The sequence below is a fragment of the Apteryx mantelli genome, chromosome 3 (assembly GCF_036417845.1).
Source record: "Apteryx mantelli isolate bAptMan1 chromosome 3, bAptMan1.hap1, whole genome shotgun sequence".
Classification (NCBI taxonomy): domain Eukaryota; kingdom Metazoa; phylum Chordata; class Aves; order Apterygiformes; family Apterygidae; genus Apteryx; species Apteryx mantelli.
In genome coordinates, this window is record NC_089980.1 from 38,504,607 (window position 1) to 38,523,023 (window position 18,417).

At 36.6% G+C, this 18,417-nt stretch overlaps 1 protein-coding gene across 2 annotated transcripts in view; it reads left to right on the top strand.

The window, feature by feature from the left end:
- PPM1B (protein phosphatase, Mg2+/Mn2+ dependent 1B) overlaps positions 1–18,174 on the top strand; it is a 76,580-nt gene extending 58,406 nt beyond the window's left edge. Inside the window, exons 5-7 of one of the 2 annotated variants that reach the window (XM_067293155.1) lie at positions 2,648–2,759; positions 8,464–8,521; positions 16,340–18,174. In XM_067293155.1, coding sequence (XP_067149256.1) covers positions 2,648–2,759; positions 8,464–8,521; positions 16,340–16,369 — 200 coding nt within the window. In that variant the 3' untranslated portion in view covers positions 16,370–18,174. Of the gene's footprint in view, positions 1–2,647; positions 2,760–8,463; positions 8,522–14,430; positions 16,002–16,339 lie in introns of those variants that run through there. The other variant, XM_067293154.1, reaches the window with a different exon arrangement.
- The last annotated feature ends 243 nt before the right edge of the window (positions 18,175–18,417 follow it).

Consider the following 18,417-nt stretch of genomic DNA (forward strand, 5'->3'; position numbering starts at 1 on the left):
AATACTGTCTGGTCAGGGGTCTATATTTGGGGAAATACCTGCTTTGATATAAAATTTGAGTAAAATTTTGTCTGAATTTTCAGAATGCTTGTCTATCTCAGAGTTAAGTGTTAGGCTTTTAACTAAAAGTATTTCGGAAGTAAAGTAGCAGATTTTACTTTGTAGGGGACTTTCATGGATTTCATGTATGGTAATATCAGGAAATAATTCTTCATGTGTCTAACTCAATTCTGTTAATACAGGAGTAAAGCTTCTGCAATCATGTTTTTTGCACATTCAGGGAAAAAAGATTTTTCTTAGTATAGCAGAGAGAAGTGAAAATCTTGTAAATTCATAACATCTGTGGTTCAAACACATCTGAGGATGTGTGGGGCTTTTTTTGACTTCTGAAACCATGTGGTTTCTTTCTGTAGTGACCTTTGTCAAGCAAGTCCACAGTATGTACGTGTTAACTAATGTGTAATGAAAAAAGGTCAAATTTGGTCATTTGCTTTATACTTGGATTTTCTATTAAGCTTTTTTTGGCAGAGGGGAAATGTTTTTCATACTAAATTTTATGTATGAAATTATTCATGCTAGCAACAGGGAAGGAAACAGCAGATGGTCAGGTTCACCAGAATTACTAATAAAGATTCAGTGCCCTTGGAAAACTGAGCAAAGTTGCTCTTGGTGCAGTTCAGAACTCTCTAGGAAGTGGTTATACATTATAAAGTAAAAGATTCCAGTACAAAGAAATGTACATTAATCCAGTTGTGACTGTTCTTAATTTCTCTTTAAGAAAATGTAAAAATCTTGTGCTTGCATTAATATTCAGCAATTGGTTATTTCTGCATCCTCTTTTCTTATTAATTCAGTGCTATTTGTCTGCTCTTAGTATGTACAGAACTAGATGTGCTCTGGGTATGAAAAGCAGTATAAGCAGAAGACATTTCCTATCAGATATGACTCAGCAAAATGAAGCAATACCGATAAGCAGTCTACTCTTTACTAGGTAGAACTGCACAAAAGGAGGAAATTTGTAAGAAGACTTGTGGCTGATTTATGCTTGAAAAATTAGATGTGTGAATGTATATGGAAAAATAGTGATCAAAGTCTTAACAGCTTAAGAATCGAACACAAAACTTAGCTGTCAATTTCTGCATTAGCCATAATTTATTCTCAGTGGGTGTATGTACATTAATATACACAAAAACTGTCATGGAAGACCATGTAATTGTTTTTAGTAGAATTCCTAGCTCATTCATTGCGGAGATTGTATAGGGCTGACTTAAAATTGCAGCCTGGAAGCCTGGTGCTGTATTTGATGCAGTTTAGTCAAGCTATTCTAGAGCCAGGTGGTGGGCTTTTGGTGGGCTTTCCTACAGATCTGCTCTGTAAGCCAGTGCCTACCAAGTACTCTGTGCTCAATAGTCCCAAGAGAGGCCTGGGTATCACTTGCTTCATAGATAGGTAATGGAGATCAAGGGAGATGAAATAACAGGAAACTTGAGGTGTTTTAAGTGATTTACATAGGTGACATGCTTTTCTCCTAACTTCAGAACCTCAGGTTGGAGCTTGTAATTACAGATTTTGAATTGGGCACCCAGAAGTGGCAGATTTGCCATTCCAGTTTGTTAGGATAATATTTGAGAGGATTCTTTCTTTAATTCCTTTGTTTTGTGAACCAAAAAAAAAAAAAAAAAACAACCTCACCTAGCATAATCTCTACAGGAAATATTACTTCATCCATTAATTTAGCTAGATTTTCAGGAAAAAAAAATTAAAATCATGTATTCTTTGTGACTTAAAAGCATGAAACATTTGTAAACTACAATTTGTAGATAGCTTAGAAGTTTTTTCTGCCACAGGAGAAGCTGAATGACCTGAGGCTGGTGACTGGAAGCTAGTGACGTTATGCCTATGTGAATGTATATAGAACTTATTTGCCTTACAGCAGCTTTGATGAATAAGAACACGTGAAGATTGACTTCATAGTTGAAGCAGTTCTTTCCAAGACAGAAAAACTTACTACCACTGGTCTTGTGTGGTAATAAAGAAATTTGGGCTGTGAAGAAGTGAACTTCTGCTTTGAAAATAGACAACCATATTATCAATTATTGGTTGTGACGGTGCTATATTCTGTTTTGGCCACTGGAGTGACAGTAGGCTGCTAAACATGCCTTTCTTTATTGCATGATAGTCCTAGTGTTTATTCACTAGAGATTCAGGACTTTGAGTATATGAGGTGTTACTCATAATGCAATATGCCAGTGAATTTCTGGGAGTCATTGGCTTTGTGAGTATGTGCTGCAATGCAATGGGAAGGTACTTGAAACAGACTCCCAGCTGTCACCTTTCTGGAAGAGAAGATGCTACAGTCTCCAGAATGTTTTATCCTGCTGACAATCTGCTTCTGAGTTTCTTGGAGAGAGTGGCTAAAAGCAAGGCTGGAAAGGCAGGCTATGGATTTGAATAACTCTGTTCCACCATGCAAATGATGTTTACCTATAATGTAATGAATTTTCTCCTGTTCACATATAACTTTTTTTTTTCTATGCCTGATGTCTCTGTGTAAAAAGTGATAGTATCTTAGATAGTATTTTAGTGTCTAAAGGAAAAGGTGTTTTTCATTAAGTAATCTGAGGACCTCTTCTGTTTTTTAAATCAGAAATTATGGAAAAATCGGGTGAAGAAGGAATGCCTGATCTTGCTCATGTCATTCGCATTTTATCTGCGGAGAATATCCCTAATTTACCGCCAGGAGGTGGTTTAGCTGGCAAGTGAGTACAGTACTGAAATTACTTACAACTGTTTTGTTCACTGAAATAAATACTTTTATTTAAATGTTCTAAAGCTGTCTCAGTGTAATAGGTGAACTCGAGTTAACAAAAGCTGCTGCTTTTCTGTATTTTAAGCTAGTTTACCTTTTCTACTACTCTTCTGTCATTTATTCCCCAATGGTAAGAGGAAACAGACTGATCATGTTCTGGTACATAAAGTACTAGTTTACTCTTTCCATATGGCCATTTAAAAAAAACATTTTTGTATCTTTTGGCTTTTTTATTGCTTTACATTTGTTAAGGACTATCAATAATGTAATAGGGGTCATATCAAAGTATCGGTTTAGACAATGCTCTTGATATCATGCTTCTCCTCTTCCCCAACCCCCTCCAGTGTCCATTATATTTTTGGATCAATGCCTGTTTGCCTAGTTTGCATTGTCATAGAAAATTGCTTTTTTCTTGTTTACTCCTAAACTGAATGCTAGAGAAGAAGAAATATTAAAAACTGGGATATGTATTTGAGAACTCAAATTGAGTGCTCACTCGAGGTCAGAAATGACACTCTTCTGGGGAGCCTAATGGTATTGTTCTAACAACCTAAAATTTAATAATTTCAGTGAACAGGATTTAGGATTGTGTAAGCAGGTTTTAACCTAAGATTCCCCAAACGGAGATCCATCGTTGCTCTCTGACACAGGCCATGCTGCTTCTAGAATCCTTTGGGGGTTTGTTGTTGTTGTTTTTTGTTTTGCTTTGCTTTTTTTCCCCCCAAATTTAAGTCCTGCCTTTTGAGTACTTGTGTGTATGCATATCTTAAGCACTGCTTTCTGTAATATATTTTCTAGCCTCAAAAGAACCTGTACAGTCTAGGCTTTCTTCTCCATTTGTGTGCATTCCAGGCATTCAGAGAAGGTGTGGTGTGCCTGTTCTTCTTAGTCCCTCCCAACTGCTGAATGAATTAGAGCATCTCCTCTTCTTGCTCACTGACTGCATCATGTTCTACTTAATTTTTTTGAACCTTTGCATATAAATTCTATTTTAATTCATTTGTGGTGGCCCAGATTACTTCTTTTTAGTGGACTTTGGCTCAGGATATGCCTTTTGATGTCTTATTCCCGCATCCAGATTACCTGTTGGCTTAGTCTTTTGTGTGGCAGAAGACTGACATTGGGAGGTATACCTACAGCTTCTGTTGAGTATCACTTCATTTTGGTGAACTTTGTCTTGGCCTTCAAACTTAGAACAGAGACAGACAGTTATATATTTAGTTAACCTTACTTGCAAATTGAGCTGCTGAATGGAAGTTCTGAAGAAGCATGACTACACAACCCCAAACCATCTACTATAACTTAAAACTTTTGTCTTAGTAAGAGAAATACAATTAAGATTTTTCTTAGTCTTGAGACCTTTGTTCTGTAATGTTATCAGGATAGGAATACTTACACTCTTTGTACTTGCATCTGAACTCCCAAGATCTGGCTCAAACAGATAGCAGAAAGAGCATGTCTGTGGCTGATATCCCGGTTTTTAGTACCAGTTATAGTTGCTCCTGACTCTCATGTGAGCTAGAGAAACACTCTGTGATGTCGCCTTGACCAGAGTATGTTTGCGAGCCTCAGGGACCAGCTGCCTCTGAAATGCCTGCATTCCTTTTGGCATTATATACTTCCCTCGAGTGTCTCACTTGTAGAAGCCAGTAGTGGCTCATTTTTTGAGACAGGAGATCTAAAGGTGTCAGCTCTGCTTTGGTCACTGGATTGTGATATGCTATCCTTTTAAAAGCTGACTCTTCACAGACTGACTTCTGGCCTAACTCATATTCCACTGTAACTTCAAATACTACCAGAAGAAGGGTTGCTTGTTGCAGAAGATTGACAAAACTTCTGAGCCTCCTTGTCTTTGATTGTTAATACTTGCACTTAAAGTCTTGCTGCTGAATTCTCCTTTAAAGGAAAATGCAAAGAAATTTGCTGTGCAAAGAAAGGAAAGTACAATGAATTGCAAAGATGGGGAAAATTTTCAAGAGGCCTGAGCATTAAGTATTATTTAAACCCTCTACAATGGCTATCTTCCATGGCAACCTTGTTGGACTGTCCAGCTGATTTGTATTACATTGGTATGAGGTACCCTTGCTCTCCATTGTGCAGACAATTAGTCAATATTGTGTCAGTCCACCATCATTAAATGTGGAATTGTCTAGAGAGAGCCCTCTCCCATATCTTCTGTATAAAGATTCAGTTTCTTTTTTCTAAGAAAATCTTCCTTCAGTGTGGATGGATCCCATGCCAGCTCAGCCCCATAATGATTCTAGACTACCTTCCCCCCCCCGCCCCCTTTAAACATTGTCTTTGGTTGATATACCCTTTGGAGAAGCTGTATTCTTTAATGGACTTCTTACATCAGGCTTTACTTTTGGAAGTGTCACTACTGGGTTAATTGTGATGAATGTCTATTCAGTCTGATGGAACTCAGTGTCATATGGAGATGCTTTCATCTACTTTTTTAGATGTATCCTATTCTGGAATAGATGCTGAGATTTCTTCAGCCCAACTCTTCTTCCTCAGTGACACCTGCTACCACAAAGAAAGGAGGCTAGAGTTTCTATATTGTGGAAGGACTATAACTAGATGCATCCACTTGGGAAGTCAGAGGGTTGCAGCAAGGAGTGATGTTTTAGGATAGTCATAATAATTATAGAATTGACTGTGGTACTAGAAGTATCAGAAGCTTTTAAACTGTAAGAGAAGACCTTGCTGAATGCAGATACTTTTTACCTGATTCTAGTGACCTTGAGAAGAAAGGAATTTCTTATTAATTCTATAGTATGTGCAAGAAAACTAATAGTGGTTTTCAATAACTCAAATTTGAAATGGGGAGAAGTGGGACTGAGTAATGGAAGTGTTGCATAAAATGAGCCTGCGCTATAAATATATGATTCCTCGTAAGTCATGACCATCACTAATTTGAGTCTAGTGCAACAAGGGTTTCAGTTGTTTCATATCAAAGATGACAGGATATAGAGATTCCTTACTGGGACAACTGTTTTATAGAAAAGACAAGACTCTTTATATTATGACAAACATGATCACTTCAGAAGCTGTAAACTCAGTAACTCTCAGGATCAGTATTCAAAAACTGCATCCAATTTCCACTTGGCTCCAGGAATTTACAGTAGCAATACTAGATTCCTCAGAAGTCAAGGTTTCCCTTCCTCAGGAGTAATTCTGTTCTTTGAGAAATATTCTAACTCGTACTGTAACCAGCTGTAGGCTGAGATACCGTTGAGAGCATGTCAAATCCTGCTGGCCTCTGAGTAGGTATACTTGACTTCACTCAATTTATATTCTGTATTCTCATTTGAGGCCGTGCTGGTAGTAATGCTAAATTAAGTTTGGAAATTCCCTTGCTGGTGGTAAGTTTTAGGTGCTGTCTTCTGGAGAAGTGGCATCACCTTAGTTCACCTAAGTCAAGGAAGACCCTTGATTCTTCTAATGAGACTTCTTTGCTGGAGCTCAAACATGGCCCAAAATGTGAACAAGCACAAATTGTATATACACCAATGTCTTGAGTCTCTCAGTTATCAGGCATGTCTGTTGTGCCTGCCTTCTGCTAGTCTTGGCATGGTATGTCTAGATAACTGCAGACATCGTCATCATCAACATATTTTGCATCTAAAAGCATGGTAGCACGATGTCTTTTCAATGTTGTAGGTTACTGGTCACCTTGGGGTTTGATGCACTGTCCCTTGCATTCATTGGTCCACAGATCATCTCCCAGAACTGAGTATTTTAGTAGATACTCTTTTAAATGCTGGCTCATGACCGGAAAAATGTATTCCGATACTGGACACTAGATACTGAGATTACCTGACTTACTGCTTTGGCTCAGAAGTCCACGTACTTGCAGCATTCCATTCAAAAACTGAACTCTTTCTGTTTTGAATGTGCTTTTGCTTCTGTGGTATGAACACAAGAATTTGTCATACCGGATCAGACCAAGGATCGTTCTAGCTCTATGTGCTGTCTACTGAATAGCTGAAAGTAGATGCCTAGGGAGGAGTATAAGAACAGAAAAATACATAATATACTTCCCCTATTGCTGTTTCAGCTCCCAGCTTTTAGTGGCTCAGATGCTTCCTGAGCCTAAGGTAGATATATGTGTTTAGTAAACTCTGAAAATTTCTCTTCCACGAAGTTAAATACATTCAGGAGAAGTCTAGTCAAACTTCTAGCATCCTCAGTATCCTCTGGCAAAATTTCTGTTACATCAAGAGCCATCACTGCTTGTTTTTAAATGTCTCCTACTGCGTTCAATCTGATGCCCTTGTGCTCTTTGTCTGGAAGAGGCAATAGTAAGTACTTATCCACACACTGTTCAGTTTTTTATACTCTTGGCCTCTTCTGTACTCAAGAGTCCTAGTTCATGTAGCTGTTCCTTTTTATGGAAGCTGTCAATAACTTTTTTGATCATGTTTGCCATCCTTCTCAGAACTTTCTCCAGTTCTCATTTTGATTTGACGAGGCAGTGACATAACTGTATGCTGTATTAAAGATATGGGTGTGCCAGGGCATTTGTTCTGTTATTGCCTAATTACCAGCTTTTGATTTACCTTTTTAGTTGTTGTTGTACTCAAGTCTTCATTGGAAAATGCACGATAACTCTAAAATCTTGCTTCTGAGCCTAATGGTTGTCTCAGAGCCCATCACTTAGTATGTGAATTAAGCACTGCACCTCCTCATGTCTCTCTTACATAGAATTAAATTCCATTAAATTTAATTTATTGTCCTGTTACTCAGTCTTGTAAGGTTCTTCTACACTTCATCAGAGTTGGTCCATGTCTTACAGTTGTTATCTGCAGGACAGCCAAATGGGATTTCACTTTGACTCTGGCTGAATAATTATTTTCTTGGAGGCAGCACTATCCCAGAAAACTTGAAGTTCTAAAACCCTTCTCATATATATATATTCTTTTAATGGGGGAAGGATCAGGGATCTACTTATATTGACAACCATCTTGAAGAAAGAAGGTTTACCTTCTTGTAAATGCTGTTCTTTGGGTTGTGAGTGTCTATATGCTTGCACCCCTCCCCCCCCGCCCAAGGTCTGTTTCCATTTTGATTTTTTTGAGAGGCTCTTTTTATGTTCATCTCTCCTGCCATTTATGATGGTAGCCTTATATGATGCTGCCAAAAGAAATATAGCTAGTGGTGTTTGGGTTTTAGTATCTACAGTGTGAATAGATGCTGGACTATATACCTCAAAAGTTATAGGTACTGGAAAATACACCTGAAAAGTTTAGAGGCAAGTAGTAGACTGTCTGTATGTAATAAAATAAAAAGTTTCTTCAAATTTCACATCCAGAAATATGACAAGAAGAACAGCTAACTGCAGTAGGTTTGTTGCAATAAGCAAAATAGTTTTTAATATTAATCTTGGCAAAAATCTGACTACGCAGCTGGAATTTTTAAAAGTGCAAAGGGATAAACAGTGGGAAGGGGAAGGTAGAAGGTAAGAGAATGTTTTGTCTTGTTCAGTCTTCACAAGTCCTGTTTTACATATTAAATCCCCAGACATACTAAAAGTGAGTAGAGGCCATGATAGTGGAGTTCATCTTTTTAATAGGCAGGTTAAAAGCAAAGCATTTAGTTGTTTTGAAATCCTTTATCATTGTGCTCAAACTTCTTGAAACTTCTCTTTTTAGGCGTAATATTATTGAAGCTGTGTACAGTAGGCTGAATCCACACAGAGACAATGAGGGGGTAAGTTCCAATTTTGATTGCTATGCTTACTTGTTAATGAGAACATCAAAATAGTTTATATTTTAAATAGTACCTCACTGCCAGTGAAATCTTATAAACATGAATTGTGTATCATAGCATACAGGTTATTTTAATCTTGTTTTGCGTACTAAATTGATCTGAACTTCATCCTCAAAAAGACAGCAAGTTTCAGTGGTACCCAGTTCTGCAAGACTTTTTTTTATAATTGATTACTGCTTTTCTGTCAAATCTGTGAAGCAACAGTGTAGAGTTTTTTTTAAATGGTAGTTTATTCTTGTTGAAAGTTATGGTCAGCATATTTATTCCTCAACTGTGTATTATGGCTAGTATCCAGTAATCTAGTAGAACAGTGCAAGCTAATCTCCTGTTGTCTTCTGTATGCATACAAGACATTTATTCACTGAATGTAACAAACGAGACTAATATTGACTACTTTTTTTTTTTTTTGAGTGCTATTATCTTGATGTATCCTATGTGCAGTGGTCTAAGGCCAGTGTAAACTGATGGTTTGGGTTCGCTTCAGTTCTGATTTCTAAAATGGTTTACATCCATCTGCCCAGTTCCTAATAAGTTGGGTTTAAAAACTTAAATGTATATTTTTTTATGTTGAAAGATGTTTTATTGTCACTTTAAACCTGATTATTGGGTTCATCTTAAAATTTACTAAGTAAAAACTGGTGTTCATAGCAGTTATAGTTAAATTGGTATATATTAAAAAAAAAAAAACACACCTTGCACACACGTTGTCCTCTGCTGTAGAGTTTATATGAACTAATCTGTGAAGATACCATGCGTCTACTGGTAAATCCTTTGTTATCAGTTTTTTAACTGAGATAGCTACAAGGTCGTCTATCAGGAAGTGAAGATTACAGTTGGGAGATGTCAGCTTGTATTTTAAATGCTTTGAAAAGGTTAGTTGCACATTCACAATCTCAAGGTGGAAAGTCTTACTACAATTATCCTTGCGTCCTTCCAGTGTCATCTTTTCTCTTGATTATCTGTATTTAGTTCATTCTCTAAAGTTAAAGCTGTGTAGGTGGAGGGGCTGAAGTAGAGAAACAGAAGAAATCTCACTGTTTTTATTGGTTAGGATTTGCTCCTCTTTGGTTTTTAGTTCAGGAGCGACAGAATAAACACTGTTTTCTTAACTTTCTTTACACTATGCAACCATACCAAAAAACAAGTTGGACAATGGTTGTACTATTCAGCTTTGTATCTTTAGATATCTGCAAAATTTTCCTCTTCTCAGCTTCCTTAGTCCTTCAGAAAACTCTGTACCTTCATCAGCCTATTACCATTGTTCATATTTAGCAGTAACTTTGTTCCTTCTTTTACAGTGTTGGGGGAAAGTGATTTATTTGAAGATTATAGCATCCATTTTAAAAAATTTTCAAGAAAAAGTTTGACTTTCTAGAAATGTCACATTCCATAATTATGCTTGTGTATCTTTTTTCCAAGTCCAAATTTATTTCTGAATAGCTGTGCAAGCTTGCAAAAAATCTTAACATACAGTACAACTTTGTTTTGGATACTGGGTACGTTCAGGATATTTTTGTACATCATCCATTATGTTTTAATGAAATGAGGTATCTGAACTAAATAAGCCAGTAAAATACATGTACAGGAATATAACTTTGGCCTTATTACTGTTGCACTCAAAAACAAGCAGTGTTTTATTTGGGTTTCTGTTTAATATGAAATGTGAGCAGTACACTCCAGTTTACTTTATAAACTTTGCCTTCTGTTGGTATTTAGTGCAAATCTTGATAGTGATCTAAATCATTGTCTGTAGTGATCTAAAGTTAATTGCACTTAAATTTTAATTTGATCTTCTGGTGAGATGTCTTTCACCAGTCAGTACCTTTATTCTCCGTCTTAAGTGATTCTGACCCCAAGAAATTTGAGGGGAGGATGCTGCCCCTGGGTGGTGGGTGCAATTCCTTTTTGCACTTTCCCAACAAGTAGGAATTGTTATCTCACTCTCCCGCAGAGTAGATAAATCCAGTGGGCCTTGTCTCCAAGGTGAGGAAAGTGTGACTGCTGTGTTAGTCCCATTCAGTCCTTAGTTCCAGGTCTGTCTATGGTGGCGATCTTAGTTTTTTGAGCTGGATAATTGGGGACAGGGAGGAGGGGAAGAGGAAGGAAGGAAGATGTTCAGTTACTCAATATCACAATGTGTAGACATCTTACAGAGCTTGATAATGCTGCTACACATCTCGCTTTTAAATAGGAAGCAAAGGTAGGAAGGAAATGCAGTATATCCTGGTGATGACACTTCCAAATGAAATTGAAATATAGGTAATAATGTTCCTGTTATAGTATGAAGGAAGAGCAGAGCTTTATATTAAAAATATGGGCTGGAGCCAGATTCTAAGTCTGCAGAGCATGAGGATGAGCTGACTTGTGCTTGAGAATCTTTTCCTGTATATGGCTAAGCAATGTATAATTGTTTTTGAAAATTGTTTGTAATACATACTACTACTGTTACTAACCTAAAAGTCTGCATGTGGCAATCATCTTAATCTGACTGATGATTTTATGTAAGGTTAAAATCAATTTTTTTACACTGACAAAACAATAATGTTACTAATTGTTAAAATATGAAAACATGTGGGTGGAAAAAAAAAAAAACGCACACATGCAGAGGCACCCCCCCCCCCAACACACCACCACCACCACCAACCAGAGCAACTTCCTTTTAAAGAGCATGCTTTTTAATATGAACATTATAAACTCTTAGGAACCATTACCTTGAGTAAGTGTGAACTGGTGCATAATAGCTTGACAAATTGGCTCTCAGGAAACATTTAAAGCAACACCAGGATAGTATCTTTTTCTAGATTAGGTTCGTTTTTACTCAGCACCACAAAGGTTTCAGTTAGCATTGTGCTTGACTTAGATTCCCCCCCCCCCCCCCCCATCAGAGCTAGTGATTCTTGGAGTCACTTCTTTCTGTTCTTCAGGTATATATTCTGTTGAGTATATTGCCTGAAAGTCTTTGTAGCATATGGCTGAAGTAAGTAGATACTGTGCAGAGTGGGAGACTGAGGAGGAAAGCCATCAGTACTACAGCAGTGTCCAGAGATTACTAGTGTGGCTTCAGGATGAAGCAGTCATTAAAAGCTTTTCTTTTAGGCATCTGGCCACAGTAAAAGTATTTGGTAACTGCAGGGCTGAAGTGACCCAGCACTGGGCTCACCTACAGCAGCTTTGCCAGTGTTGCTTTAGAGGGACTTCTGGAATAACTGTATTGACTTCTGTTCCATTATAAGTGCCTTTGAGGTCATACAGAAGTCTGGTATGTGTTGGGATTTGGGTGCTTCCAGCTCTTTGAATGGAGTGTAAAAGAATTTATTTGTAGCTTAAATAATTGTTACTCTTGTACTGTTACAATACTATCAAGTCAATCATTCACCTTAAAATTCAAAGTACACTTTTGTTAGAAGTATTGCATGTTTTCTAATGGCTCCACTTCCAGGTTGTTTAGGCTGCTTAGATGTATATGTAACTTTAAACATGAGGAACAATGTTAAAGTTAGTGAGTTGTTACCAATTCCAATGGCATTTGTTTAAAGCCAGGTTTATGTTTGAGTGTCTTGCTGGAGACTGTTACTCCCTTGCTTTTATTAATACAATGCTCTGACACTTGCTAAATTGGATCCTGTTATTAAGGGCTGCTACAGATATCTTCCCTTCCCCCCCCCCCCAAAAAAAAAAAAAAAAAAAGGTCAGTAGCAATAAGCTGAAATAGGACACTGAGGAAGGGAAATGCTAGCTAGGAGAATACTCTTTGTCATCCCCAGGGCTTTTCGGGGACCTGTTCTATACTAGGCACAGATCATTAGTGAGAAATGTATGTAATATAGTGTATAGCATATAAGAGGCAGTTTTTGCCCTACTATTATCTGTGGGGTTTCTTGTTGTCTGACACTGAGGGAGATGGCAGAAGAACAAAACAGCCCAGCATCAAGCAGGGCACAGAGCAGAGCAGGTTGTGTGTTTCAATATCAGAAACACTGTAATACCAGAGTTAACTGTGACTCCTAGTAGCATCTGAATTGTTCAGGAGTCTGTGATGCTAGTGTATTGCTTACTGCTTTTACTATACAGCATTATACAGGAATAAAAGTATTTACCTTAGTCTGCCAAAAGGGTTTTTTGAAGATTTGGATTTTGTAAAATGTGGGGGTTTAGGGTCTACCTTTACTAATGCCAACCTCAGAGCAAAACTGGTGGGAGAGAGGGATTGTGGAACTTAGATGTTTTCTGAACTTTAAAAAGCTAGGATTCTTCAGCCCTGCTGGTTTGTTTAATATTTACTAGATAAATAAGTAGCATTTCTGTCAAAATCTAAGAAATAAGATATATATGTGTGTGTGTGTATATATACACACATATATATGTAGCTCATCTTGATGTTGTGAGTTTTCACTGACTTTGTACTCAAGTGACACTAAAACGCTCCCACTTAAGCATTAAAATTACTTTTTTACCTGCTTCTGTTCAGTGAGCTCTTGAAGATCTATCTGAATATGAAAATGCCAGTATATGAGAGTCAGAGATCAGGAAACCATAGTGGAAGGACATACGTCCTTATGCAATAAATTAAGTTTTATGGAATAGCATTGTATGCAGTAATGCTCATTTTTGTGGTAAAATTGTCCCCCTGTAACTTAAACTGTGCCGATCAGTCTTGGTGCTTCTATTCCAGCAACGTTATAGCATTTGTAATTTTTGTGAACCCAAGATACTGTCTTAATGCTACTGTTGAGCTTGTAGATGAGTGATTGAACTGCTTGTAGCCTTTCAAGCTTTTGCAGTAGATGACAATAAAATGAGGTCAGCATGAGAAGAAAACAGTCTGGATTTTGCCTCTAATGTATTGCAAAAACTGCCAGCTTCCACTGATGTAGTTTTATCTGTCTAGCTTGATAACTTGCTAGATATTAATAATTTAAGATGCTTTATTCCCTCAGAGCGACATTATGGCTTTAGCACTCTAAAGTTAAAATATCCGCTATCAGTCTCAGAGCACTGTAACAGAGGCATGTCTGTTTTGCAAAAAAACCAAAAAACCCCTTTTGACTTCTGCTTAACTGAAGGTTTGTTGCCAAATAAGTGGTTTGCAGAGGAGACCTCCATTCCTTAATCAGTGCTTGGTATTCAGGCTTTGTGATGGCCGTTGTCAGATTTGAGCTTAACTAGGTACTCTATATGTTAATTTTTCTATGGGATAGATATATCTGCCAAAAATAGTATGTTACAGGGTTCAAACACCACCTCTCCAGGTGCTGATAGGTAACTGCTTGTTTCTTTCATGGCAGCATCATGCACACAAAGATTGGGTCCCTGATGTATAGGGAATGTTCACTGAGCAATTCAATGTGATGCTTTAACTAAACTGCTAGCAGTGGAGTTATCTATTGCTTTTAGTAAGCTTCTCACAGAGTTGTATTGCTATTGGCTGTGCAGAAGTTCACAATTAAAAAATATTGGCCTGGTGACTAAAGAAGCTTAAATGTTCAAATTTTTCACCATCTGACAACTGACTGCAGTTGTGGGAGGATACCAGCTATATGCACTGAAAGACAGCTACAACCAAGATGGAGTTGATTGGGAGGAGGTACTGTGGTGCCACTGTTTGGCTCGGAATAAATTGAAATGATTGTCAATGCTGTTTTAATAAGTATCATTCTTTTTAAATTGTGTTGTAAAAAAAAATCCATGTTTGTCTATTTTGTAAGGTGTGTGTTGCTAATAAGGTGTTTTTATATTTAAATATGACAAAGCTGATGTTTCCTCAGCCAGAAAAAATGTTTTTAAAATGTCTTTCTAAATATCCTAGTTTAACTACTGATTTTTTTGGGGTCTTGAATCTTAAAAAAAAGGACCCTGGCGAAGCCGAGGAAAGTGGAAGACAGGGAAAATTGGTGGAAGCACTCAGGCAAATGAGAATTAATCATAGGGGGAACTACCGCCACCTTCTGGAAGAGATGCTGACTAGTTACAGGCTAGCTAAGATGCAGGGAGAAGAGTGCACGGCTGAATCAGCTACAGCATCTACTTCAGCTAATCAGGCTGGACCCGGTGACCCTCTGCCAGAGACCCCCACAGAACCTGGGAATCGCCGCGCTGAAACACAGAGCTCACGTGAAGATGCAGGGGTGAATGAGATGAGCGATAAACAAACGTGATGTCTTTATGTTTCTCGTAGCAGATTTGACACCTCTTCACTTGGTGTATTTTCCTTCATTTATAGCCCAACATTTGTCACATCTACCCTAGAAGTCTGTCTGTTTTTGCTCTCGATTATTTGTACAGATTCTTTATATGAAGTTCCCTTCTTTCCTTAGAAGTTCAAAAACTATGGTATATTATAGGAATTGCATTTTATATTGTGTAGCAAGAAGCAGTTAACTTCCTATTCAAGATACCAGTTTTTAAATCCTGTGAACCTGACAATAGGAATCTAACATGCTAATGCAAAAATAAATTTAAAACCCCCTTTTTTTGTAAGAAGTTTCTTAATAATTTTGACGGTACATGTATGCTAATTGTAAAGTAATTCACATCTTAATCGTACATACTTTGTGCATATTAATTGAATTATGCAAATTCTTCAACCCTTTTCTCCTAGCATCAAATGCTACATGCTGCATGTTTGTATTTGAATTGTGTATAGCTTGTTACAACTAGAATTACAAAGACTATCATGTCTTAGGTTAAATCACTCATTCTTTATTAAATGTGATGATTCTTTCAATTTAGATTGTATCCACTGTTCATCACAAATATCTGTTTTCTAGAAAACTGTATTCTTGTTACTTTCCTGGTTGTAGCATAACCTATATCCAGAAATGAAAATGTACTTAGAATTAGTACCTAGTGTCAAGTTCTAATAACTTGTGTTTAAGTGAAAATAAAGAATATGCTGTGGAATAATATCTGTATGCATATTGAGTCTTTTAAACAATTTAAGTAATAAACTTTTTTGGAAATGCTATCATCTTGACATGAAACTTCTCATAGCCTTCGGTATTAACTCATTATGATGTTCACTAGTTTCTACAAGTATTTGAGTAGTTTTGGGTTTGACACATTCATCATTAATGTATTAGGGCAGTTTTTCTCAGTTGCAAGTTAAACAAGAGCAATATAAATGAATGAACTGGCTAGTCTACCTGAGGTTATGTTCTACCAAATCTTTTTCCTGTCTTTCGGTGTTCGACACATGTATGCGCGTGCATTTGGGTAGGTCAGTGATAACTACCACTGAAAATTCTCAGTATTAACTAATCTGCTAATAAGTTAATACTGGAATTCTTGTGCTATGTAATAAGTGCAGTTCATATTCCAACACTAGCACAAAAATATTGTTGTTCCAAATAGGTATAGAGTTCACTGCCTTAATGAAAAGGATCCTATGGGAATTTCTTGTGAATGAGAATACCTTTTAAGGGTTGAATTTCTTAGTATTTTATAGATTCCCCCCCTCCATATTCTATATTAGTATCTTTTGATAACTATGGTTTAATACAATTTTAGGTAGTATTTGTTTTTTTAAGTCTTTATGCTGTAATAGCTTTACTGGGTTCATGTTTTATGAAAGTGAATTCCTTCATGAAATTGAGGAACAAAGAATTTTTGTGCATGGAAGTGGGCAAGTATGAAAAAAGGAATTTGTCATCTTTCTGATGCTAGTGTTCTGCTTAATTGTGCCAGTTAAATCCAAAATGCAACAAAATGTTTCCATTTGTATTGGTGAGTAGTAATATTTCTCCTCTTCTTTTCCTGTAGGGTGCTGGAGATCTAGAAGATCCGTGGTAGCCTTACAAATCTACTAAAATGCTTTTGATTCTGAAAGGGGGAAAAAAACTTTTAAATCAGTTTTCTTCAATACAAGGGAAAAATTCTGGTGGATTTCCAACTTTTTGTGAAATGGGCAGAAAGATATTAGAATTTTCCATCATTTGTTCATTTTTGTGTTTTCTGATATTGCCACTCTTAGCATTGCCTGTACTACAGTATTTTTACCAGCCTCAGGCATACTGATTACATCTGTAATGAACTTTGGCCCTAAAAAGGAAGGAAGGAATGATTCAGCAGATCATGCTGCATGGTGCATGGGATTGTAGTTGTACTCTGAAGATACACTATGGCTTAATGAGATTTACAACATATAAGCATGAAAGAGTACAAGTAATTGTATGAGACATTACTTATTTCACTTTACCGAGTTGGAAGGCTTTGCAGCTCTGTGGCTTGGAAGTAATTTCAATTGGGCAATATGCTATCAGATGTGTTTTTTTTTTTTTGTCTTTTTTTTGTTTTAATTTTCCAGTTTTACCTGTATTACCAGACCGTTAGGTCTCCCTGCGGTGTCCAAATTGTGATATGTTGCCTACTGCTTGCTTGAAGATAAGTGTATTTGGCAATAATATATGAAGATTCTAGGCATCTAAAAACAGTAAGAATTTTACGCATGTGTACAACACACCCTTAAACTCTTGCTAGAGAAAATCTTTTAAAAACCAAACTGATGAATTTATAGCTATTAGTGACTTGCTTTGACATCTCTCACAGCTGCAGGTTTTTTAAAAAATGCTGAAAATTTGCCTTTATTATAATGTAAATTGTGATTTTTTTTTGTTCTATATGTGGTTTTTCTATAGTTTCTTTTTTTTCTTAAGATACAGACGAAAGTCTTGTGTAATATGGGTATAATTTTTAATTGTTTGCATTATTTTCGAAGTTCAAATTATCACTTTGAGATTACTATAAATACACTTAAAATTATCTATTTTAAATTAAGAAAATATTAGAGATATTTTCATGGGTTCAATGACCTTTCATTTTATAAACAATGGGCATGGTACAGAGTGGCTGTCATGTAAGGTACTTGAAGATTCTTAGTTTAATTCTATTTTTGCAATAACCTTGACTTTTTTTCTGACTTCTTTGAGTTGTGCATGTAATGAGTCCAATAAATGCTGAAAATGGAGAAGAGTAAAGTATTTATCTAAAATAAAAGCTATTGGGGAGGGGAAACAATGAATGTATCCATCTGTACATGATTTACATGCTGTGGATGCCTTGTAAACATTTTCCTATTTGTTTAAACTGTGTTTCAGCGAGGATGTAATTGCCCTTGTGTGTAGTTTTAAGCTAATGACAGTCATCAACTGGTTTTGTGTGAAATGGAATTCATGGTATTTTTCTGTAACTTTATCCCCATGGTGAGTCTGTAAAAACCACATGGTCCTTCATACTGGTGCCTAAGGCCAGCTTTCCCAATCATTTTGATTCACTGTGTATCTGATTTTTTTTTTTTTTCTTCTTTTGGTCTAGAGAGGATTATTGCCACAGTATATTTTATTTATTCATTAGATTTTAGCCTTGTAAGTTAAAGTGTTCTAAATGATGATGTTAACAGGTATTTGTCCCTTTACTGTTTTTTTGGGGGTTGTTAAAAGATAGGGAATGAAGAATGCAAAATGGTTTATTGTTCAGACTGTCCGCTCTGGTCCAACCCTGTACTGATAGTACCTTCCCAGTATGATATTGTGATGTTTCATACAATACAGTGAACATAACCAACTTGTTATCTTCAATAAAGGATTGCTAAAACAGTGTGATATGCTTTATATTTTCTTGAGAAGGATTTATCAAGAAAATGCAAGTGTGTTGTATAAAAAGATATCCAAATAGGATTTACAAGGTTTTTCTTCCTATATAGTATATTGATGGGTTTGTTTTCATTACATCAGGAATGTGGTTCTTAGTCACAGTAAGCCCAAAATCTCCAAGTAGGTGTCTCAGTTGGAGACAGAACATACAAACAACACTTAGAACTCACTAGGACAAATCTGTCGCAA